The 26,413-nt window shown below is 46.0% G+C and overlaps 1 protein-coding gene across 1 annotated transcript in view; it reads right to left on the bottom strand.

Annotated features, from left to right (window-relative positions):
* capn9 (calpain 9) overlaps nt 1-26,413 on the bottom strand; it is a 60,105-nt gene that overhangs the window by 9,873 nt on the left and 23,819 nt on the right. Inside the window, exons 5-14 of the mRNA XM_052024323.1 lie at nt 18,819-18,987; nt 16,199-16,282; nt 14,669-14,754; nt 13,565-13,642; nt 11,798-11,958; nt 10,670-10,839; nt 4,312-4,520; nt 3,898-3,934; nt 1,625-1,708; nt 282-339 (exon numbers count right to left, since the gene is read on the bottom strand). Coding sequence (XP_051880283.1) covers nt 282-339; nt 1,625-1,708; nt 3,898-3,934; nt 4,312-4,520; nt 10,670-10,839; nt 11,798-11,958; nt 13,565-13,642; nt 14,669-14,754; nt 16,199-16,282; nt 18,819-18,987 — 1,136 coding nt within the window. The remainder of the gene's footprint in view (nt 1-281; nt 340-1,624; nt 1,709-3,897; nt 3,935-4,311; nt 4,521-10,669; nt 10,840-11,797; nt 11,959-13,564; nt 13,643-14,668; nt 14,755-16,198; nt 16,283-18,818; nt 18,988-26,413) is intronic.

The raw sequence follows: 26,413 nt of genomic DNA, 5'->3' as shown, positions 1-26,413 counted from the left end.
TTCAGAGCATTTCCCCTTCCCCACCTCAAGGTCCCCACCCCATCCACCATTCCCCCACTGGTGCCCCTTGCATCAGGAGCCTGTTTAACTTCCCACGGCTTGTAGATCAGATTTAAGTCCTTGGCATCAATACTGCAGCAAGGGGCAGGGGACTGGGCCTCCTCACTACTGGAAATGAGGGGCTGACCAGTTTGGTCCAAGAATAAACCACATTACTTCATCTTATACTGTGTTAAACTTCCAGACAACAAGAGGACGTCCCTTTGACGTAGTGAACTCACGTTTTGAAAACGTATGGTCTAAAATATCCTGCAGTTCATAAGCATTGATTTCCAGATCCTGAAAGAGAGCAGTGAAAAATGTGAAGGATAAGATTAAGTTATTGTGTGTCAAGGTGCAATAAACTTCTGTGACCATAACTACAATTCATTAGATAGAATTTTACAGCACAGGAACAGCCTTTTGGGTTGTTGGATTTATGCTCCTCATGAACCATCTCCCACCCCTCTTCATACACATCTCTGAGATGGCCCATCACCACTTTACAGACAGAAACATTTTGAAACAAACTGAGGGCAAGTGAATAACTACATTGACTTCGTTCTCTGAGAGGTCCTGTGAGATTCACAAGCAGAACCCAATATTCCAGAGAGAGGGTTGGACCACTGAGGGAGATAGTCCCATCCCTGTGCTCCTGGGACTGTGACCCAGATCCTGAAGTTGGGAAAAATTTGCAAAGCCAGAGTCAGCTCATCTCCTTTTCCAAGGTGAAGATCTCTGATGATCCAACCCACTCTTGATCCTCCAAGGCTTTCACTCCTGATTCTCCTAGGTCCACACTCCCGAACCTACCCCGTTGTTACTCTTCAAACTGCCCAGTCTTCGCTCCTAAACCTTCCCTGCCCTCACTCCTAAACCTTCCCTGCCCTCATGTTAGTCTAGCAGTTAGCGTAACGCTATTACGGCACCAGCAACCCAGGTTCCTAATTCCACTACTGTCTGTAGGGAGTTTGTACGTTCTCCCCGTGTCTGCGTGGGTTTCCTCCAGGTGCTCCGGTTTCCTCCTACATTCCAAAGACGTACAGGTTAGGAGCTGTGGGCGTGCTATGTTGGCGCCAAAAGAGTGGCGACACTTGTGGGCTGCCCCCCAGCACATTCTCAGTAACGCAAAAAGACGCATTTCACTGCGTGTTTCAATGTACATGTGACTGATAATATCTATCCAGAAATTCCAGATCCTTGCTCCTCATCCTGTCCTCACTCCTGAAGCTACCCGAGCTCACTCTTCAACCCTCCTGTCCCTACTCCTGACACTCTGCGTTCTCACTCCTGTGAATTTAGGCTCCAATCCTGGTTAATATCAGAAAGTACAATACGATGGACTCTTGACCTCACAATCTACCTCGTTATGACATTGCACCTTATTGTCTACCTGCACTGCACTTTCTCTGTAGCTGTTACACCTTATTCTGCATAGTGTTATTATTTTTACCTTGTACTACCTCAGTGCACTGTGTAATGAATTAATCTGTATGAACGGTATGCAAGACAAGCTTTTCACTGTACCTCGGTACATGTGACAATAATAATAAACCAATTCCAATTGTAAAACGTAGCTGCTCACCTTCCCTGAGATTTGCTCGAACACGGCACGGAACTGCTTTTCTTCTTCACTCTCCTCCTGGGGTCTCTGCGTTGCTTTAGGTGGCTGCAACAGAGAGTTTTCCTTCATTCTCCACTCCTACAAAACACTTCAACAGGGTGGGAGCAGTCTGACTGAGAGACACTGTCCCTGTGCTGTGGTCTGGTGGGTAGCATCCCTTTCCCTCTCTGCTGCACGGTTAAACCTCGCTCCAGACACCTGAGCACAGGAACCTGGACTGACAGCACCGGTGCAGAACTGAAGGTGTGTCATACTGTTGCTCCCATCTCTTGATGATACCCTCTCAATGCTGCTAAAGGACGCCCGGGCACAAGAGTAGGTGGGTTCTCCCTGTGGCTCTGGGCCAACATTTATCTCTCAACCAACACAAGAAAATAGGAGCAGGACTAGGCCACTCGGCCCCTCAAACCTGCCCCACCATTCAACGAGATCATGGCTGATCTGCACCAGGCCTCAACTCCTCTTCTGTGTCACTTCCACACAATTCAATTCCTTGATTTTTGAAAAATCTGTCAGCTTCCTCAGCTACCGGGCAGGCACGGTAGTGTAGCGGTTAGCGTAATGCTTTACAGCGCCAGCGACCCAGGTTCAATTCCGGCCACTGTCTGTAAGGAGTTTGTACATTCTCCCCGTGTCTGTATGGGTTTCCTTCGGGAGCTCCGGTTTCCTCCCACATTCCAAAGACGTACGGGTTAGGAAGTCGTGGGCACGTTCTGTTGGCGCCAGAACCATGGCGACACTTGCGGGCTGCCCCTAGAACACTCTACACAAAAGATGTATTTCACTGTGTGTTTCAAATGTACATGTGACTAATAAAGATATCTTATAAATCCCCTCAATGGTCTGACCTCCACAATCGTCCAGGATAGGGAGTTCCAGAGATTCACCCTCTGAGAATCACAGAAGCAGGATATAGAGTCACAGAGCTATACAGCATGGAAGCAGGCCCTTCAGCCCAACTTGTCCATGCCAACCAAGTAGTCTAACTGAGCTCGTCCCATTTGCCACATTTGGCCCATATCCCTCTGAACCTTTCTCATCCATGTACCTATACAAATGTCTTAAATATTGTAACTGGACCTGCCTCTATCACTTCCTCTGGCAGCTCATCCCTTACACCCAACACCTTCTGATCATCATCAGATTGGTGTTTGTGTGTGTAAATTGTCCACATTCCTACATCACACTTTAAAATGTTCATCCCAATATACTTTCCTTACTGTTGTAATGCTGCAGAGCACTCCAGAACATTCTGAGCTCATAATCTTGTCTTTCCTTCCCTCAGAGGCTCTGAATATGAGAACCAGAGGGAGGCGAGAGATAATCCAGATTTACTTCACAGTAAAGAACACGTGGGTCAGCTGAGTGTTTACTTGATTGGCAGTGGGTGAGAGGTGGGCAGGGAGATGCAAGTTGCAACTGTGACCAAACACTGGCCGCTGGTCAAATTGCAATGCAATAGAGGAAGAAATGATGGAAGCTTCCTGTACCTGCTAGGGATGGAAGATAAGGAGAGACATGTGTGGCCCCCAAATTGGAGATTCCCTCAAGAACCCTAAAAGGAAAGGGCAAGTAAAAATCTCACACGCTAATGGGACATACAGCCCAGAGACAGGCTGTTCAGCCCCACCAGTTCCTGCTATTGTTTATGCTTCACTCAAGCCTCCTCCTGCCTCCCCTCATCTAAATCTCAGTGTCACCTTCTATTCCCTTCTCCCTCAGATGTTTATCCAGCCTCCTCTTAAATGTATCTATGCTGCTTGTCTCAGCCACTCTGTGGTATTGACGTTTATAGTTCCACCGCTCCTTGGGGAAACTGCTGTAGTAACTCTGAAGTCAACATTCACTTGCATACTTGGGCTGGAGTTTTACTCTATGTAAAACTTCCTCAACTCCAGCCCAAGTGCTGGAAGATTTGAAGCAGATACACGGCATGCAACTGGGGCACAGTACCCCATACTCTCACACTGACATTTCTGTGCTAACTGGGTACACGAGACAGAGAGCTCAGCAGAGCTATAGGATTGTCCATCCAACATCCATTCAGACCATAATCAGGGACTGACAGATAAGGTCAACTCAGAGGCTACACCCAAGTTCCTCAAACAAAGCGAAAACCCTGCATTGGAAGCACTGATGTGTCCAACCCAGACCACATTTCAAAGCAGTGTGCTAACATCACCAACTTTCCCTATGTCTACTTTGATAGAAGTCACAGGGCAATAAAGACCCACCTCTGGTAGATCTGCACCAACTTTATCTCCCAGTTCACTGCAAATGAAAAGCAAATATTCGTCAGAGCAAATCACTTCATAGTAGTTGCGATATACATAGTAAAACAAGTGATAGTCCAAACTGCAGCTGGGGAGGATGGAGGGGAAAAAGATACAAAGCTTGGAATTTGTCTAAGGTGATAAGTTTTCATTCCCTCACTGAAAGCAGATTTTATAGTTATGTTTAACAGGGAACTGGATAAATACTGGAAAAGGAAAAAATCTGTGTGATTATGTGGGAAGAACAGGAGAGCAGATCTAACGGGCTCTTTGAAGGAACTGGCTTCGGCACGATGACCTGAATGCCCCATTCCGTGCTGTATTACTTCTTGATTGGTAAAGTCAACACAGACTTACTTTTAAGCCACAACTTACATGGATTTAGCTTGCTTCTCCGTAAAGATGCGAACGAGAAAATCAGCCTCCTCGTTAGGTTGAAACGTAGTAGGAACAATGACATATTCCCCTGGTGGAAGTTTAAACCTTTCACAGATTTCCCTTAAATTAATGTAGGTCTTGCTCTTTGCTTGCGAAGCATGAAATCGGAAGAACTCTTTTGGCAGATGATCAACTCCACTTTCAGCCTGAAAAGCACATTCTCACTTTTAGCTTCATGGTAGCATTATGCAACATTCCTCACTGTGTAGAGCACAGTCACATAAAATAAATCATTGAGTGAAAACACTTAGCCCAACATAGTTCACATAAAAAAAAATCAAATCCTTAGCAAGCAGTGACATAGGATCAGAAGAGGGAGAATCCTTGTGGGCAGAGTTAAGAAACTGCAAGGGTAAAAAGATCCTGATGGGAGTTATATACCGGCCTCCGAACAGTAACCAGGATGTGGGATACAAATTACAACAGGAGATAGAAAAGGCATGTAAGAGAGGCAATGTTACGGTGGTCATTGGGGGACTTCAATATGCTAGTAGACTGGGAAAATCAGGTTGGCACTGGATCCCAAGAGGAGGAATTTGTAGAATGCCTACGAGATGGCTTTTTAGAGCAGCTTGTGGTCGAGCCCACAATTCTGGATTTGGTGTTGTGCAATCAACCAGATTTGATTAGGGAGCTTAAGGTAAAGGAATCCTTAGGAGGCAGTGATCATAATAGAATTCACCCTGCAGTTTGAGAGAAGGTAAAAGCAGATGTATCAATATTACAGTTGAGTAAAGTTAACTACAGAGGCATGAGAGAGGAGCTGCCCAGAGTTGGTTGGAAGGGGACCCTAGTAGGGATGATGGTAGAGCAGCAATGGCAGGAGTTTCTAGGAGTAATTTGGAAGACGCAGGATCAGTTCATCCCAAAGAAGAAGCAGCATTCTAAAGGGAGGATGAGGCAACCGTGGCTGACAAGGGAAGTCAAAGGGGAAGCGCACAGCGGAAATGTGGAGGTTGTTTAGGGAGTACTTGCATGGGGTTCTGGATAGGTTTGTCCCATTGAGGCAGGGTAAGGATAGTAGAGTGAAGGAACCATGGTTGACAAGAGACGTAGAATACTGTATCTTGTCAAGAGGAAGAAAGAAGCTTACCTAACGTTTAGAAAGCATGGACCAGACAGGGCTCTGAGGAGTTACAAGGTAGCCAGGAGGGAGCTTAAGAATGGATTTAGGAGAGCTAGATGGGGGCATGAGAAGTCCTTGGCAAGTAGGATCAAGGAAAACCCCAAGGCATTCTACACGTAAGTGAAGAATAGGAGGATGACTAGAGTGAGGGTCGGACCGATCAGGGATAAAAGAGGAAACGTGCCTGGAATCGGAAGAAGTAGGGAAGGTCCTTAATGAATACTTTGCTTTAGTATTCACCAATGAGAGAGACCTTGATGATTGTGAGGATGGTGTACAACAGGCTGATACGCTGGGGCATGTCAACGTGAGGAAAGAGGATGTGCTGGAACTTTTGAAAAACATTAGGATAGATAAGTCACCAGGGCCGGACGGGATATATCCAAGGTTATCTCAGGAAGTGAGGGAAGAGATTGCTGTGCCTTTGACGATGATCTTTGCATCTTCACTGGCCACAGGAGTAGTGTCACATGATTGGAGGGTGGCAAATATTGTTCCTTTGTTTAAGAAAGGGAGTAGGGAAAACCCCGGGAATTACAGACCAGTGAGTCTTACTTCAATGGTGACCAAATTACTGGAGACAGGATTTATGGGGATTTGGAGAAGCCTAGGTTGATTAGGGACAGTCAGCATGGCTTTGTGAGGGGCAGGTCGTGCCTCACAAGCCTGACTGAATCCTTTGAGGATGTGACAAAGCACATTGATGAAGGTAGAGCAGTGGACATGATGTACATGGATTTTAGTAAGGAGCTTGATAAGGTTCCTCATGGAACGCTCATTCATGGCATGCTCATAGAAGACAGAGGGTGGTGGTAGATGGAGTGTATTCTGCCTGGAGGTCGGTGACCAGTGGTGTTCTGCAGGGACCTATTCTGAGACCTTTGCTCTTTCTGATTTTTATAAATGACTTGGATGAGGATGTGGAAGGGTGGGTTAGTAAGTTTGCTGATGACATGAAGGTTGGTGGTGTTGTGGCTAATGTAGATTACAACAGGATATTGATAGGATGCAGAGCTGGGCTGAGAAGTGGCAGATGCAGTTCAACCCAGAAAAGTGTGAAGTGATACACTTTGGGAGATCGAATTTGAAGGCAGAATACAAGGTTAACGGCAGGACTCTTAGCAGTGTGGAGGAACAGAGGGATCTTGGGGTCCACGTCCATAAATCCCTCAAGGTTGCCATGCAGGTTGATAGGGTTGTTAAGGAGGCGTATGGTGTGTTGGCCTTCATTAGTCAGGGTATTGAGTTCAAAAGCCACGAGGTAATGTTGCAGCTCTATAGAACTCTGGTTGGACCACACTTGGAGTATTGTGTTCAGTTCTGGTTGCCTCATTATAGGAAGGATGTGGAAGCTTTAGAGAAGGTGTAGAGGAGATTTACCAGGATGCTGCCTGCACTGGAGAGCATGTCTTATGAGGATAGGTTGAGTGAGCTGGGGCTTTTCTCTTTTGGAGAGAAGGAGGATGAGAGGTGACTTGGTAGAGGTGTACAAGATGATAAGAGGCATAGATCGAGTGGACAGTCAGAGACTTTTTCCCAGGGTGAAAATGGCTACACGAGGGGGCATAATTTTAACGTGATTGGAGGAAGATACAAGGGGGAAGTCAGAGGTAAGTTTTTTTTTTACACAGAGAGTGGTGGGTGGGTGGAACACACTGCCGGCAGAGGTTGTGGGGGCAGGTACATTAGGGACATTTAAGAGATGCTTAGATAGCCACATGGATGATAGAGAAATGGAGGGCAATGTGGGAGGAAAGGGTTAGATAGATCTTAGAGCAGGATAACATGTCGGCACAACATCCTGGGTCGAAGGGCCTGTATTGTGCTGTAATGTTCTATGTTCAAAGACAGCATAAAAGCAAAAGAGAGGGCATACAATATTGCAAAAATTAACAGGAGGCTAGAAGATTGAGAAGCTTTTAAAAACCAACAGAAGGCAACTTAAAAAGCAATAAAGAGAGAAAAGATGAAATATGAATGTAAGCTAGCCAATAATATAAAAGAGGATACCAGAAGTTTTTTCAGATATATAAAGAGTAAAAGAGAGGCAAGAGTGGACATTGGACTGCTGGAAAATGACTCTGGAGAAATAGTAATGGGGAAAAAGAAATGGTGGACGAACTGAATATGTATTTTGCCTCAGTTTTCACTGTGGAAAACACCAGCAATATGTCAGAAATTCGAGAGAGTCAGGGGCAGAAGTGAGTGTAGTCGCTATTACTAAGGAGAAAGTGAAACTGAAAGGTCTGAAGGTGGATAAGTCACCTGGATGGATGGACTACACCCCAGGGTTCTGAAAGAGGTAGCTGAAGAGATTGTGGAGGCACTAGTAGTGATCTTTCAAAAATCACAAGAGTCAGGAATGGTTCCACAGGACTGGAAAATCGCAAAAGTCACTCCACTCTTTAAGAAGGGAGGGAGGCAAAAGATTGGAAATTATAGGCTTCTAGCCTTACTTCAGAGGTTAGTAAGATGTTAGAGTCCATTATTAAGGATGAGGTTTCAGGGTACTTGGAAGTTCATGATAAAATAGGCAAAGTCAGCATGGTTTCCTTAAGGGGAAATCTTGCCTGACAAATCTGTTGGAATTCTTTGAGGAAGTAACAGGCAGGATAGACAAAGGAGAGTCAGTGGATGTTGTTTACTTGGATTTTCAAAAGACCTTTGACAAGGCACTGCACATGAGGCTGCTGAACAAGATTGGAGCCCCTGGTATTGCAGGAAAGGTACTAACATAGATAGAAGATTGGCTGACTGGCAGAAGGCAAAGGGTAAAGAGGTAAAGGTGGCCTTTTCTGGTTGGCTGCCAGTGACTAGTGGTGTTCTGCAGGGTTCGAGGTTGGGTCCGCTACTTTTCACATTATATGTTAATGATCTGGATGACGGAATTGATAGCTTTGTGGACAAGTTTGCGGATGATACATAGATAGGTGGAGGGGCAGGTAGTGTTGAGGAAGCAGGGAGTCTGCAGAAGGACTTGGACAGGTTGGGAGAATGGGCAAAGAAGTGGCAGATGGAATACAGCGTAGGGAAGTGTGCGGTCACGCACTTTGGTGGAAGGAATAAAGGTGTCGACTATTTTCTCAATGGGAGAGAATTCAGAAATCAGAGGTGCAAAGGGACTTGGGAGTCCTAGTGCAGGATTCCCTAAAGGTTAACTTGCAGGCTGAGTCAGTAGTAAGGAAGGCAAATGCAGTGTCAGCATTCATTTCGAGACGACTAGAATATAAAAGCAAGGATGTAATGCTGAGGTTTTATAAGGCATTGATCAGACCACATTGAGAGCAATTTTGGGCCCCATACTTAAGGAAGGAAGAGGGTCCAGAGGAGGTTTATGAGAATGATCCAGGGGGTGAAAGGGTTAACGTATGAGGAGCATTTGGTGGCTCTGGGCCTGTACTCGCTGGAGTTTAGAAGGACGAGGGGGGATCCCATTGAAACCTACTGAATATTGAAAGACCTGGATAGAGTGGACGTGGAGAGGATGTTTCCAGTAGTGGGGGAGTCCAGGACCAGAGGGCACAGCCTCAGAATAAAAGGATGTCCCTTTAGAACAGAGATGAGGAGGAATTTCTTTAGCCAGAGGGTGGTGAATCTGTGGAATTCATTGCCACAGATGGCTGTGGAGGCCAAGTCATTGGGTATATTTAAAGCGGAGGTTGATAGGTTCTTGATTAGTCAAAGGTTACAGGGCGAAGGCAGGAGAATGGGGTTGAGAGGGAAAAATAAATCAGCCATAATTGAATGGTGGAGCAGACTCGATGGGCCAAATGGCCTAATTCTGCTCCTATATCTTATGGCCATCTTCTACAAATCCAACACTCCTACTGAAGCCCATCCTTCTGGGACCCTAACGATCTGGAGAAAATCCTTTCCTTTATTAGTTTCTCAGGAGGCATTTACTGCCCCTGGTTTGCTAGGCTATTTCAGTGGACATTTTCAGTGCCAACCACATAACTGTGGGTCCAAGATCACACTTAGGCTAGACCAAGTAAGTATGGCAAATTTTTCCCGGTAAAGAATATTAATGAATCAGGCAGTTTTTCACAACAATTTGGTGGTTTTGTAGTCATTATTATTAATAAGTAAGCTTTCTTTTTTAATTACAGATTATTAATTGTATGTAAATTTCAGAGTGCCCATGCAGGGATTTGAACTCGGGGCTCTGGATTGCTGGTGTGGTAATTTAACTGCTGCACCACCACCACAGAAGCAGATCCTTAACTCTCTCCGGTCAATCTTTGGAATTAGAATTGGTTTATTATTGTCATATGTACTGAGGTACAGTGAAAAGCTTGTCTTGCATACCATACATACAGATCAATTCATTACACAGTGCATTGAGGCAGTACAGGGTAAAACAATGACAGAATACAGGATAAAGTGTAACAGCTACAGAGGAAGTGCAGTGCAGGCAGACAATAAGCTGCAACGTTATAATGAGGTAAATTGTGAGATCAAGAGTCCATCCTATCATACTAGGGAACCATTCAATAGTCTTATAACAGTGGGATAGAAGCGGTCCTTGAGCCTGGTGGTACGTGCTTTCAGGCTTTCGTATCTCCTACCTGATGGGAGAGGGGAGAAGAGAGAATGTCCAGGGTGGGTGGGGTCTTTGATTATGCTGGCTGCTTTACTGAGGCAGCGAGAAGCATAGACAAGAGTCCATGGTGGGGAGGCTGCTTTCAGTTCTCCTCTGCACCCCTTGAAGCTCATACACGAGCTTAAACCCAGTTGTTGGCACTCGAGACAGGATCTTAAACTTTCAGCCCTCAGAACAGTGACTCTCCCATCCTAGCAGCCCTCCGCTCTCCTGCTCTGATGCCGATTAAAAGAAACGTGTATGGAGTTTGCATGTTCTCCCTGTGACTGCGTAGGTTTCTTCTGAGCGCTGTCGTTCCTCCCACACCCCAAAGGCGAGCAGGTTGATCGATCAATCGGCCGCTGTACATTGCCCCTAGCGTGTAGGTGAGTGGAGGAATCTGGGGAGAATCAATGGGAATGTGGAGAGAATAAAATGGGATTCATGTAGGATTAGTGTAAGTAGGTAATTGATGGATTGCATGGATTCGGTGGGCCGAAGGGCCTGTTTCCATGCTGTATCTCTCTATGACTCTATAGAGTTTCTGACTTCATATTTGGTAACCAAAACCAAACCCTGCACAGCACCTGGTAAATGGCGAATCCAATGGTCAGCAGCACCGCTCCTTCCTTCCGCAATTTGCGCCTGTTTTTTTGCATGAGAGCCACCACCATGGTACATTCGTTCTTGCCATCCTCCTGCTCCTCATCCTCTTCCAGTAGCTTTATCTTATACTGGGGGTTGGTCCAGAAAGTGTCTGCATGCAAAACAGGTGCACAGTCTCCATTGTGAAAGGAAACACTCCCACACCCATGAAACACTTATTCTGTGGCATTCATTCATCAAAACTAATGACTGATTTAACTAATGCAAAAGGTGGATCATTCACTTGTATCATCTCTTCTGGTTCATGTGTTTATGCAAGTAAAGGATGATCAGGCACAGAGCCTTTCACAACCTCAGGATGTTCCTAAGTGCTTCATAGTCAATGAGGTACTTTTTGATGTGTTGTCGGTTTTGTAATGTGGGGGGGGGGGTCAGGGGCAAATTTCCCCCACACAAGGCCTTACACAGCACTTTACATTTTCACTGTGCATTATGTAGATAGCTCCAAAAGCAAAAGGGCAACCAAGGGTTAGGTAGATATTAGAGCAGGATAAAATGGCAGGCACGGTAGTGTAGTGGTTAGCCTAACGCTATTACAGCGCCAGAGACCAGAGTTCAATTCCAGTCACTGTCTGTAAGGAGTTTGTACGTTCTCCCCATGTCTGCGTGGGTTTCCTCTGGGTGATCCGGTTTCCTCCCACATTCCAAAGATGTACGGGTTAGGAAGTTGTGGGCATGCTATGTTGGCGCCAGAAATGTGGCGACACTTGCGGGCTGCACCCCAAACACTCTACGCAAAAGATGCATTTCACTGTGTGTTTCGATGTACATGTGACTAGTAAAGATATCTTATGTCGGCACAACATAGTGAGCAGAAGGGCCTGTACTGTGCTGTAATGTTCTATGTTCATTTGAAATATACTGAGCAATAAAATCTAATGCTATCAGATGCAGACAGTGATAGCCTGAGGGAACAGTGAGGACTGTTTATCCCGTCTCCTTGCAAATCTGTTATTTACACATAAAAACTCCAATAATACATCCAACTTCTAGATATCTAGAATCCAATGGTATTTCTCCATCCATCACTCTTGATAAACATCCATTACCTAGGAAGTTCCTGCATCCGCCAGCTGTGCAACCTATGGTCCAAACCCCTTCAAAGGTTATCACCTCCCACTTGTGAGAAGTGTCGTCTCCTAGCGAGTCCGGTGTAAGGTTACACACTTCCACTTTGCAGTAATGTTTCTTAAAATCATTAAATTCCATCCTACGGAAAAGAGAAAGAAACGAGCAGGAGTTAAGAGCAGGATTGCATCGGCTGGGAAGTTGGTGAGGCTAATTCAATGGTAGTTTTTGAAGGCGAGGTTGACAGATGTTTGCAGGGGTCCTTGGACAACGCCAAGGACACATTTAAATTGGAAATACTTTTTTTGAAGAACCAACATGAGCACAATGGGCCAAATGGCCTCCATCCATAGCTGTGGGTCTTGGAAGCAGTAGAGAAATAAGTCACATTAAAACAATGAGAACACAGGAAGAGAACTGCTTTCAATTTCCATCAGTGGTACACTTCTTGCATAAGGAAATGACCAACTATTATAATCAGACAGTATATAAGTGTGACGTGAGACATCACATCAATCATGCATTCTATAAGGACCGTGGGGACAAAGCAAGAATCATAGAAACTACAGAACAGGAGGTGGTCTCAGAGTGTTTGCGTTGGCACCTAACAAAGATAATTCAGGGTACTCCCACAATTGCCTGGATCACACAGAGACCTGTGTCTGAGGAGCAACCTCTGCCTTCAATGTTCATGGGAGACAGGTTACATCACACTGGAGGACGGACCCCAGCTGACATATTATTGGGATCTGTCTTCATGGAAAAAGCGGCAGGTCCATCATCTATTAGCTCTGGGTATCAGAAATCTTATTACTGTCACATGTACCGAGGTACAGTGAAAAACTTGTCTTGCATCCCAATCAGACAGATCAATTCATTACAACAGTGCATTGAGGTAATACAAGGTAAAACAATAACAGAATGCAGAATAAAGTGTCACAGCTACAGAGGGAGTGCAGTGCAGGAAGACAATAAGGTGCAAGGTCATAACAAGGTAGATCGTAAGGTCAAGAGTTCATCTTATCATACTAGGGAATCGTTCAATAGTCTTAAAACAGCGGGATAGAAGCTGTCCATGGTACACATCTTCTGATTGATGGGAGGGGGGCAAAGAGAGAATGTCCGGGGTGGGTGGGATCTTTGATTATGTTGGGGGCTTTACCAAGGCAGCGAGAGGTGTAGACAGAGTCAATGGAAGAGGGGGGGGGGAAGGTGCAAAGATCTGAGGAATAGGCAGAGACCACTCCCCTATCACCCCACCTGTCATCTTAAAATGCATTCTGTGAACTTTTCATGTTACTTGACAGGCGTGCCTAATGGCACAGTGGAGCAGATTGTAGAGATGCTGCCGCACAGCTCTAGCGACCTGGGTTCGATCCTGACCCCTGGTACTGCCTGCGTGGAGTTTGCACGTTCCTCTCGTGACCATGTGGGTTTCCCCAGGTGCTCCAGTTTCCTGCCACGTCTCAGGGACATGTCAATTGATAGGTTAATTGGCCACTGTAAAGTGCCCCAGGTGTGTAGGTGAGTGACAGAACCTTAGGGGAGTCAATGGGAATTTGAGGGGAATAATATGCAAATATTGTAGGATTAGTGTAAATGGGTGGTTGATGAGTGGACCGAAGGACCTGTATCTGTGCTGTGTCACTCTGTGACTAAGAGGATATCAATCAATGTTCCTAGTTCCTTCAAAATGCCATAAGATATTGAAGTGGTCTTTATTCATTAAATACTTTGGTGTACTTTACCAAAACTCGCCGTCATCTTTGGAGATCATGTTAAGCCTTTGATAATCAGCTGCATCCACCGACTTCCATTCGGGAGAGCTGGAAAGTAGGGATGGGAATTACACCCAGTTGCAGTTCACCTCCTATCCGTCCCGAGAGCTGTACTATCAGGAGGTGAAGTTGGTTTGCCCAACCTAGGCGATTGGTGTCAGCCTGAATTAGACAATTAAAGGACGGGGAATTGCAAAGCAGTTTGACTTGCCTTTATCGCCCCTGCCTTCTCTCCAGAGGAGGTCACTGTTTCCATTGAGAAACTTCCCGGTGAAACATCAGACCAGGGTGAGCTGACCCGCATCTGCTGTGAATTGCAGCGGTTTCAAGGGCAAGGCTATGCCTGCTCCTCACAATCTGCACCCCCCCCACCCCCCACCAACCGATCCATGACAGCAGCAGGGCCTTGTAGCTGAGCTTCTGGGGCTATTCTGGGAAGGACATTTTTGGCAAGGTACCCACACACAACAAGTGAGCAGACAGTACATTGGCAAGTCACTGCCGAGCAGAAAAGGGAGGCAAATGTTCTTTTTGGTATTGCATGGAATCCATGCAATAAAAAAACATGCTAATTTACCTTGCTATTAATTGTCCCTATCTATTGCAAGTAACTGCTTGCCCTAGTTACAACTGTTAAACAAAGATTAAATAGGCTGGGTTTTATCCCCTCTGACAATGAGAAGATTTAGAGTTAAACTGGCAGAGAAATTATAGATAATGGATGTAATCGTTAGGGTATGTGCAGAGAAAACATTTCTACCTATAGGGGACGCCAAAAAGCATTTATGAATGAATAATCATCAGTCATAGATCCAGTGAGGAATTCACGACAGTCTCTTTTACACAAAGAGTGGTGAGAATGTGGGAGTCACCGAGGTGAACACAAACATGCACAAGGGGTACAGGATAGGTGAGATGAGGAGGCTCATGTAGAGACAGACCTGTGGGGCTGAGTGGTCTGCTTTTGTACTCTGCCTTTATGTCCCATCTCTAATCTTGACCTGGTGGTGATTAAAACTGACACTTGATGCACTGGGCTGTGCTACAATGATGTGATACTTCCCCATCACCTACTCATCGCTCCAGGGTCCATTCCATTCCACTTGGCCCCAGGGATTCCTTACACGGATCATCTGCACGGGACGACCTCTGTAGTTCACCTTCAAAAGAAAATGCAAAGGGAGCCACTTCTTACTTATGTTCGGCCATTAAGTAAGTGAAATGTACCAGAAAACTAAAGGCTGAATCTAACACTGCAGGCAAAGACTACGCTGAAAGAAGGCTCAGCTGAGTGACAGGTTCAGAAACACTGGGCTTTCCAACTCTCTTCAGAGCTCGGCTTGGAAGTGTAGGGGAGACTATCGGGGAACAGGAATTGTGGGGATTAACCTCTCGTGGGGGCCCTGTACAGCCCCTTCCCTGAGACAATAGGTTGCTGAATTACCATTTCTTCATAGAAATTTTGATCTTTATAAGCACAAGATGCAGTGTTCTGGATCTTCCGATAACACACTGATTTCCATCTTTGGGTACAAATGACATCATCCTGGAAGACACCCGAACCCATCCCTGGGCGTAAGCCACATTGATAGGGGAGCTCCCCAGATCCATCTCTCGGTTTGAGGGGCAGGCACGGTAGTGTAGCGGTTATCATAACACTATTACAGTGCCAGCAACCCGGGTTCAATTCCCGCCACTGTCTGTAAGGAATTTGTATGTTCTCCCCATGTCTGCGTGGGTTTCCTCTGGGTGCTCTGGTTTCCTTCCACATTCCAAAGACGTACGGGTTAGGAAGTTGTAGGCATACTATGTTGGCGCCAGAAGCGTGGCAACACTTGCGGGCTGCTCCCAGAACACTCTCCGCAAAAGATGCATTTCACTATGTGCTTGACTAATAAAGAAATCTTATCGTATCTTTTGTTATGTTGTTCAGGAAAATCCCTGATCCATCACTGGGAATGAAGCAGGGGCTTCCCAAGATTCATCACTGGCTGTAAGCCACATAATTCAAATAGATGGCAGGCTTCTATTCCTGATTTTAAGCCATTAAGAGTCCAAAGAAATTCCCTGAACTATTGCTGGGAATAAACCATACAGTCCAAGGAAATCTCTGGATCAGGGCCTTACAGACCAGAGGAATCCCTGAATTCATTCCTGAATCAGAGCCAGAGAGACCATGGAAATCCCTGGATTTATTCCTGGATCTGAAGCACAGATTCAAGGGTGATCCCTGATCTATAGCTGGGTCCAAACCATAGGGTGTATGGAAATCCTTGGAACTAATGCTGGAACCAAGCCAAAGGGTCCAGGGATCTTGGGATCCCTTTCAGTTAAATAGAAAGGGGTATGATAAGGTGGAAATAGGCAGAGGACATTGGCTCAGCAGCACTCACTACCATGGCTGGCATCTGTACCATGACACTCACGGGTGTCAGTCCCATCAGTGCAGGCTGCAGCAAGACTGAACAGTAACAAGACTCCAGTGATGAAAGGTAACAGTACACGCAGGGTTCTGGAAACCAGTGCAGTAGTTATAACCAGCCAAGGAAGGATACAATATATTAGAATCTACCAGCACATCTAACAAAAGGTGCAAGAACTCACCTGGTCCACACCAGTAATGGAATACGCATGTCCTTTGATGAGTCCTGTCTGGGTCCGAGCTTCCGTTTCAGCTGCACTTGTAATCTACAAGGTTAAAAAGACTGTGTGTTAACAGCTTCAACCATTAGCGTTGGCAGTGGAGGCAGCTGTAGGCTTTTGAGCCTGCTCTGTCATTCACGAAGATCATCGATGGCCCTGTGCCTTGTCCACTTTTCCACCCGACTCCCATTTCTCCTAATAGTGACCAAAAATCTATGAAACTCAGCCTTGAATATACTTAATTGACTCAACATCTACAGTTTTCCTGAGAAGAGAATTCCAAAGATTCACAACTTTCTCAGAAAAGAAGTTCCTTCTCAACTCAGTCCCAAACTGCTGACCTTGAGACTATGACCCACCCCACTTCTAGACACTCCATCCAGGAGCAATGGTCTCTAGCCATCTACACTCTTCTTCCTTAGGAGGCTAAAGAAATTTGGCATGTCCCCTTTGACACTCACCAACTTTTATCGATGACCCATAGAAAGAATCCTATCTGGATGCAGCACGGCAACTGCTCTGCTCGGGACCCCAAGAAGCTGCAGAGAGTTGTGGACACAGATCAGCACATCACGGAAACCAGCTCCCCCTCCACGGACCCAGTCCATACTTCTCACTGCCTCAGTAAAGCAGCCTCTGGGAAGCCTGAAAGCACATACCACCAGGCTCAAGCACAGCTTCTCTTCACTGTTATGACTATTGAACAGTTCCCTAGTACAATAAGATGGACTCCTAACCTCACAATCTACCTCGATATGACCTCGCACCTTATTGTCTGCCTGCACTGCACTTTCTCTGTAGCTGTGACACTCTGTTATTGTTTTACCCTGTACTACCTCAATGCAGTGTAATGAATTGATCTGTATGAACGGTATGCAAGACAAGTTTTTCCACTGTACCTCGGTACATGTGACAATAATAAACCAATTCCAATGTCGATCGCTCTCAGAATCTTGAATGGCTCAATGGGATCGCCATTCATTCTTCTAACCTCCAGAGAGGACAAACTCCTCATCCCTGAAATCCATGTTTAGACAGAGTCCGTGAGGGAGAGGCTGGTTCTCGTCATATGCTGAGCTGTGATGACTTCAAACCTTCTTTAGCTACAGAGAAGTGCTCCAGACAAGGCCTCCCCAGAGTCTTGTTCCATTGTAGCAAGATTTTCTTAATGGTCTTCCAATCCCAGATGAAATAAAGCTCAATATTCCATTTATCTTCCTAATTGGTCGCTGTTGCTTTCTGTAGCTCATGAACTACTACAGTCAGATCCCTTTGACGATCAATATTTATTACTTTCTCACTGGTTAAAAAAATATCCTGTTTTTCCACCCACCAAAGAGGACAACCTCACATTTGGTAAATTGGTTTATTATCGTCACATGTACCAAGGTACAGTGAGAATCTTTGTTTTGCATGCCATCCATACAGATCACTTCATCACATCAGCTCATCGAGGTAGTACAAGGGAAAAGCAATAACAGAATGCAGAATATAGTGTTACAGTTACAGAGAAAGTGCAGTGCAGGCAGACCATAAGGTGCAAGGCCATAATGAGATAGATTGAGAGGTCAAGAGGCCACCTTATCATACAAGAGGTCTGTTCAATAGTCTTATAACAGTGGGACAGAAGCTGTTCTTGAGCCTGGTGGTACGAGCTTTCAGGCTTTTGTATCTTCTGCCTGACGGGAGGGGGAAGAAGAGAAAATGTCCAGGGTGGGAGGGGACATTGATTACGTTGGCTGCTTTACCGAGGCAGCGAGATGTGTAGAAAGAGTCCATGAAGGCGAGGCTGGTTCTCATGATATGCTATGCTGTGTCCACAACTTCCCAAGTTATAATCCACCTACCACCTTTTCAACCAATTGCTTAACCTTGTCTGTGTCCCTTAACCTGTCTACAACTTATAGGCCCCCACCTCATATCGTAATCATAACTTAATTGGCCCTCTAATCACAAGCTTGCTGATCGCTAGGAATTTAGTTCCTTTCTAGACACTATTAAACTCCTTGGAGCTAACAGGTTCCACTATATGTTCAGGTGCACCACTTTGAATGCAAAGCCAACTCCCAGTGAACTCTTACCTCTGGTGGCAATAACCAGAGCAACAGAACTGATGTGTGTGTGGCCACTTTGGAATTGAAATTGGCAACATTTAATTGAAGATGACTAATTGCTGCATAGAAGCATGAATGATTTAGATATGGGAAGCTTCAGTGGTGGGAACAATATTAGACGGTATTTTTTGTTATTTGAAAAATATACTTTATTCATAATATATATAGTAAATGCAATTAGGACACATCTTTCTCAACATTCATTGTATCACCAATACGCTCTCTTACAATGCATTAATGCCCGTCATGTTTCCCCCTGAAACAAGCCATCCGTGAAGTGTTAGAGGCTGTTACACAGGACCCTAGAGTATGGTCCTTCCCCACAGAGCCTTTTCAGTGGCTGCACTGAGCTTCAGCGTGTCCCTCAGCACGTACTCCTGCACCTTGGAACATGCTGGTCGGCAGCTTTCGCTTGCGGACATCTCCTTAGACCGTAATCTTCCCTGTGCACAACTTCAAATACTCACGTCAATGGAGCATCCCAGCATGCAGCCCCGGTTCAGCGCCTTTCTAATGAGGGTAAACAGGTTTGGGGGAGCCTCCTTCAAATCAAACACCTCGCCCATACCACCTGTGAAGTCTTCCATGGCCTCCAAGGTGCTGCCTCCTTTCAGTGACTCGTAGCTTCCATAGAGCCTGCCAAGGTAGAAATTATCTACATAATCAGAGCATTCGAGGTGTTGCTCCCCGAGTTCAGCTTCCTTAGTCCTCCTTCTACGTCCCTGTCAGCCAATACTGAGACCATGAGCTATCCCCCTGCCAAAGGAAGGTTTGCCAGAGCAGGTACCTTCACCACAGCCTCCCAAATGGAAGGAAATTATTGCCTGGCAGTTAGATTTCACCCTCTTTTGGTGTGCTGAAGAGAAGCTACGGTACGTGTGGGGCTGATGCCCACTTGGATTGAAAAGCTGATAATGTTACCATAGTATCACAAGTTCAAAGACCCAGCAAGCAATTCAGGACATAGAAAAATAGGAGCAAGAGCAGGTTATCTCGTCATTTGAGCCATTCAGTACTATCATGGTTGATCTTCTTTCTCAATACCATATTCCCACTTGCTTCCCATACCCCTTGATAACTTTTACACCTAGGAATCTATCTACTTCTTTCTTAAATACATTCAGGGACTCGGCCGCCACAACCATCCTTGGGTGGTAGAGAATTCCACAAGTTCACCATTTCAGTCCCATATCCTGAGACATTGATCTCAGGTTCTGGACTCTCCAACTAGGAGAAACATCCTCAGTTAGGGAATCAAGAACTAGAGGGTATAGGTTTAAGGTGAGAGGGGAGAGATTTAATAGGAACCTGAGGGGCAATTTTTTTTTCCACCCACAGGGTGATCAGTATATGGAACGAGCTGCCGGAGGAAGTGGTTGAGGCAGGTACATTAACAACATTTACAAGGTACTTAGACAGGTACATGGATAGAAAAGGTTTAGAGTGATGTGAGACTAGCTTAAATGGGAATCTTGGTCAGCATGGACCAGTTGGGTTGAAGGGCCTGTTTCCGTGCTGTATGACTCTATTTCAGTCCTAAAAATGGTTAAATGCTGTGTCTGTATTCAGTCTCTCTAGCCCTGAAAGAATTTTGTACATTTCAATGAAATCTCTCATTTTCTAAACTCTAGTAAATACTAGTCAATCCATTCTCCTACCTTATGACTGTACAACCATTCCAGGAATCAGACGTGAACTTTCATTGCATTCTGTTTATGATCAAAACTGCATGCAATACTCCATGGGTGGTCTCACCGAGCCCTATAGAGTGGTAGTAAGACACTCTTGCTCCTGTACTCAAAACTTTTTGCAATAAAGGCCAATGTACCATTTGCACCCTTTGCTACATGTGTATATTTGTTTTCAGTGAATGGTGTACAAGGACACCAAGTCCCTTTATAGGTCAACATTTCCCAGTCCTTCACCATTTAAACAATACTCTATCTTTGTGAAGTGGATAACTTCACATTTATCCACCTTGTACTGCACTTGTCATATATCTGCCCACTCACTCATCTAAATTACCTTGAAGCCACTTTGCATTTCCTCACAACTCATGATCCGTATCAGTTTTGGGTCATTGTCAAATGTAGGAATATTACATTCTGTCCCTTCATCCAAACCACTGATATATAACGTGGGTAGTTGGGGCCCAAGTACTGATCCCTTCCATACGCCACCCTAAAAAGGACACACTTACTTGTACCCTCTGTTTCCTACCTGACGACCACTTTTCAATCCGTGACTATATATTATCCCCAATGTGTTTTAATTCTACCTACTATTATCAAGGACCTCATCTCTGCCCAATTCCCTTTGCATCGCCTTAATTATTCAAATACCCTACACGTGTGTGCAGCAAGACCTAGACATTCGGCTGATAAGTGGTAAATAACATTTGTCCTGCATAAGGGCTGGGTAATGCCTGACTCTAACAAGAAAGAATCTAATCACCTCCCCACACTGCTGAATCCCCTGCAGCTTGCCATTGACCAGAAGAGCTAACTAGTATTGGAATTGGTTTATTATTGTCACATGACTTGGTAGTTTGGTTCGTCCAGAGAAGACAGAGGGTAATGGTGGAGGCTGTTATTCTGGCTGGAGGTCCGTGACCAGTGGGTGTTCTGCGGGGATCGGTGCGGAGGCCTCTGTTAGTTGTGATATATATAAATGACTTGGATAAAGATGTAGATGGATGGTTGGTAAGTTTGCAGATTGTGGAGAAGTCTAGAGGGCTGTCAAAGGATACAGCAGAACATAAATCAATTACAGATATGGGTAGAGAAGTGGCAGATGGGAGTTTAATCCAAGCAAATGTGAGGTGTTGGAGGTCAAATGTAAGGGGAAAGTATAGAGTTAATGGCAGGACCCTTAACAGCATTGATGTACAGAGGGATCTTGGGGTCCACGTCCTTTGCTCGCTGAAAGTAGCCACACAAGTAGATAGGGTGGTAAAGAAGGCATACGGCATGCTTGCCTTCATTGGTCAGGGCTTTGAGTAAAGGAGTCAGGAAGTCATGTTGCAGCTATATAAAACTTTGGTTAGGCTGTACTTGGAGTATCGTGTGCAATTCTGGTCACCCCATTACAAGAAGGAAAGGTTGCAGGAGAGGTTTACCAGGATGCTGCCTGGATTAGAGAGTATGAGCTATAAGGAGACTTTGGACAAACTTGGGTTGTTTTCTCTGGAGTGTCAGAGGCTGAGGGAGGACCTGATAGAAGTTTATATGAGAGGCATAGATAGGGTAGACAGTCAGAATCTTTATTCCAGGGTGGAAATGTCAAGTACTAGAGGACATGTACATAAGGTGAAAGGGGGAAGGTTTAAAGGAGATGTGCAAGGCAAGTTTTTTTTTTATACACAGAGAGTGGTAAGTGCCTGGAATGGGCTGCCAGGATTAGTGGTGGAGACAAATATGATAGTTGCATTTAAGAGGCTGTTGGAATATGCAGGGAATGGAGGGATATGGATTAGGTACAGACAGAAGAGAATTAATTTAATTCTGCATCGTGTTCGGCATAGACTGCTCCTGTGCTGTACTGTTCTATGCTCTAGGTACCAAAATACAGTGAAAACCTTTTGTTTTGCTTGCCATCCGGACAGATCATGCCATACATAGTTACATCAAGGCACGAGAAAGAAAACAGAATGCTGAATATAGTGTTGCAGTTACAGAGGAAGTGCAGTGCTGATAGACAAATAAAGTGCAAGGGCCACAACAAGGCAGATTGGAAGATCAAGAGTTCATGTTTTAGTGTGTGCTGCAGCAGGTCGCTCACGTCCTGAACCCCCAAAGCCTTTCCACCATGTACGATGTATGTGAAGCGTGTGATGGCATACTCTCCAGGACAAGTGCAGCCCCAGCAACATTCAAATCAGCCTGATCCATCAATATCCCACCCACCACCTCAAAGTATTCACTTCCCCCACTGTCATCATGCCATGGCTCCAGTGGGTCCCAACTGCAAAATGCAAAGCACCAATTCTCCAAGGCTACTTCAACAACACCTCCCAAACCTGCAACCTCTACTCTCCAGTAGGGCAAGCGCAGCAGGCGCACAGGAACACCATCCCTTGCAGGTTCCCCTCCAACTCACACAACCTCAATTGGAAATATATCAGAGTGGGTTAGGCTTTGGCTCAACGGGCTTCGGCAAGAGCGGCAAAGAGGCGAGACTAATAGAGAGGGGGTAAGTTATTAGTTTATTTGTTGAACTCAGTGGTATTCAGCAAGATGCATCTAGGGTCGGTCTTATGTTTGGGGTGTCAGATGTGGGGACCCTGGGAGACTACCAGACTCCCCGATAACTACATCTGCGCAAAGTGCACCAAGATGCGGCTCCTCAAGGAACGGATTGAGAGTCTGGAGCTGCAGCTCGATGACCTTCGGTTGGTTAGGGAGAGCGAGCAGGAAATAGATAGGAGTTATAAAGAGTTTGTAGACAGCACCTCTGTGGCAGTCCCCCTCAAAAACCGATATCTCATTTTAGATTCGGTTGGAGAGGATGACCTGATAGAGGAAGACCTCAGCAACCGGGACTTTGGCACCATGCCTGGTACTGTGGTCCAGCAGAGGAAGCGAAATGCAGTGGTTATTGGGGATTCTATAATAAGGGGTATGGATAGCAGATTCTGCGATAGCAACAATGAGTCTCGGATGGTGTGTTGCCTCCCTGGTGCCAGGGTGGTGTGCTGCAGCTGTTTGATGTGGGAACTCGTGGACCTTGCTGCGGTCCAAGATGGCCACGTCTGCAGTAAGTGCTTGAGGCTGGACAAACACTGCGCAGCATAAGGGAGGGAGAGAGTTATGTAGACACGGTGCATCAGGTGACAGTCACCCCCCTTAGGGTAGGTACATCTGAGGTTCAGGAGGCAGATAGAATGGTGACGGTCAGGGGAGGGAAGAGGAAGAAGAAGTCAGGCAGGCAGACAGGACAGAGAGCCCCGGAGGCCGTTCCCCTCAGTAACAAGTTTTCTGCCTTGGAAGCTGTTGAGGGGGATGACCTGCAGGGGCCTAGCTGCAGTTACCAGGTCACAGGCACTGGGGCTGGTACTGCTGCTCAGAAGGGAAGGGTGGGAAAGAGACATGCGGTAGTGATAGGGGACTTGATAGTCAGGGAAACAGACAGGAGGTTCTGTGGCAGTGAGCATGAATCCCGGATGGTATGTTGCCTCCCAGGTGCCAGGGTCCGGGATGTCACTAATCGGGTCCACAGAATTCTTGAGTGGGAGGGAGAGCAGCCAGAAGTTGTGGTCCATACTGGCACCAATGACATAGGTAGGAAGGGGGATGAGGTCCTGAAGAGTGAGTTCAGGGAGCTAGGCAGAAAATTGAGGAACAGGCCCTCAAGGGTAGCAATCTCGGGATTGCTGCCAGTGCCACGTGATAGTGAAGGTAGGAATAGGAGGAGGTGGCAGATAAATGTGTGGCTGAGAAGTTGGTGCAGGAGGGAGGGTTTTAGATTTCTGGATCATTGGGATCTCTTCTCGGGAAGGTGGGACCTGTACAGAGAGGACGGGTTACACCCGAACCAGAAGGGGGCCAATATCCTTGCGGCGAGATTTGCTAGGGTGGTACAGGAGGGTTTAAACTAGTTTGTGAGGGGGAAGGAACCGGAGGAGTAGGTCAGAGGAAGAAGGGGATGGGGAAAGTTAGATCAAACAGGTAGAGAGGCTTTGGGGAAGAAGAAGCAGAATACAGGCTGTAAAAGTAGTAAGGTAGATGGACTGAAGTGTGTTTACTTAAATGCAAGAAGTGTCAGGAATAAGGGGGATGAACTGAGGGCTTGGATAAGTATGGAGGACTCTGATATCGTGGCTATTACTGAGACGTGGCTGACATCAGGAGAGGAGTGGATATTGAATATTCCTGGTTTTCGGTGTTTTAAGAGGGATAGGGAAGGGGGGAGAAGAGGGGGAGGTGTGGCGATACTGGTCAGGGACACTGTTACGGCTGCGGAAAGGATGGATGTTGTAGAAGGATCATCTCTAGAGTCCATATGGGTGGAGTTAAGGAACAAGAAAGGAGCAGTTACTCTACTAGGAGTATTCTATAGGCCCCCCAGTAGCAGTAGAGATATAGAGGAGCAGATTGGCAGGCAGTGTTTGGAGAGAAGCAGAAATAACAGGGTTATTATAATGGGAGACTTCAACTTCCCAAATATAGACTGGAACCTGCTTAGTGCCAAAGGTTTAGATGGGACAGAATTTGTTAAGTGTGTCCAGGAGGGATTCCTGACGCAGTATGTTGACAGGCCGACTAGAGGGACTGCCATGTTAGATCTAGTTTTAGGAAATGAACCGGGACAGGTGAAGGATCTATTGGTGGGTGAGCATTTGGGGGACAGTGACCATTGCTCCATAACCTTTAAAATTGTCATGGACAGGGGACAGGTGCAGAGAGGGACAAGAGGTTTTTTTCAATTGGGGAAGGGTGAACTACGAGGCTATAAGGAGAGAACTTTGGGAGTGTAAATTGGGATGTCCTTTTGAAGGAAAATGTACCATGGAGATGTGGTCGATGTTCAGGGATCTTATGCAGGATGTTAGGGATAAATATGTCCCGGTGAGGCAGAGAAGGAATGGCGGGGTGAAGGAACCGTGGGTGACGAGAGAGGTGGAACGACTTGTTAGGGAGAAGAAGGTAGCATACATGAGGTATAAGCAGCAAGGTTCAGACAGGGCCCGTGAGGAATATAGGGTAGCGAGGAAGGAACTTAAGAAAGGACTGAGGAGAGCAAGAAGGGGACATGAAAAGGCTTTGGCTAGTAGGGTTAAGGAAAATCCCAAGGCCTTTTTTCAAGTACGTGAAGGGTAGGAGGATGGCTAGGGTGAGGTAGGTCCGATTAAGGACAAAGGTGGAGAATTTGCCTGGAGGCGGCAGAACCAAGAAGTGGGAGAAGTTCTGAATGAGTACTTCTCTTCGGTATTCACCAGGGAGAGGGGTCTTGATGATGCGGAAGGGAGTGCTGGTAGGGGTAATGTTCTCGAGGTTGTTGATATCAAGAGAGAGGATGTGTTGAAGTTGTTAAATAATATTAAGACAGATAAATCTCCGGGGCCTGACGGGATTTTCCCCAGGCTGCTTCGAGAGGCTAGGGAGGAGATTGTCTGAACCGCTGGTAAGGATCTTTGAGTCCTCGTTGTCTACGGGGGGTGTGCCGGAGGATTGGAAGGTTGCGAATGTGGTCCCTTGTTCAAAAAAGGTAATAGGGATAGGCCGGGGAATTATAGACCGTGAGTCTCACGTCTGTGGTGGGTAAGCTGTTAGAAGGGATTCTAAGGGATAGGATTTTATGAACACCCTTGAGAATCATGGACTGATTAGGGACAGCCAGCATGGCTTTGTGAAGGGAAGATCTTGCCTCACAAGACTGATAGAGTTCTTTGAGGAGGTGACCAGGAAGATTGATGAGGGCAGTGTGGTGGATGTGGTTTACATGGATTTTAGTAAGGCATTTTGATAAGGTTCCTCATGGTAGGCTTCTTCAGAAGGTCAGAGGCCAAGGGATCCAAGGAAGCTTGGCTGTGTGGATTAGGAATTGGCTTGCATGTAGAAAGCAGAGGGTTGTGGTGGAAGGAGTGCTCTCGGATTGGAAGGCAGTGACTAGTGGTGTCCCGCAGGGATTGGTTCTGGGACCTCTACTTTTTGTGATATTTATAGATGACTTAGATGAGGGGGTGGAGGGCTGGGTTAGTAAGTTTGCGGACGACACTAAGATAGGTGGTGTTGTGGATAGTGTGGAGGGCTGTCGGAGCTTACAGAGGGATATTGATAGGATGCAGAGCTGGGCTGACAAGTGGCAGATGGAGTTCAATCCGGAGAAGTGTGAGGTGGTACACTTTGGAAGGACAAACTCCAGGGCAGAGTACTGGGTAAATGGCAAGGTACTTGGCAGTGTGGAGGAGCAGAGGGATCTGGGGGTTCATATTCACAGTTCATTGAAAGTTGCCTCACAGGTGGAAAGAGCACTTAAGAAGGCCAATGGGATGTTGGCTTTCATAAGTCGCAGGATTGAGTTTAAGAGCCGCGAGGTGATGATGCAGCTTTACAAAACTCTA

This window comes from Pristis pectinata, chromosome 10 (assembly GCF_009764475.1).
Source record: "Pristis pectinata isolate sPriPec2 chromosome 10, sPriPec2.1.pri, whole genome shotgun sequence".
NCBI lineage: Eukaryota > Metazoa > Chordata > Chondrichthyes > Rhinopristiformes > Pristidae > Pristis > Pristis pectinata.
This window is presented reverse-complemented; position numbering and strand designations above follow the sequence as displayed.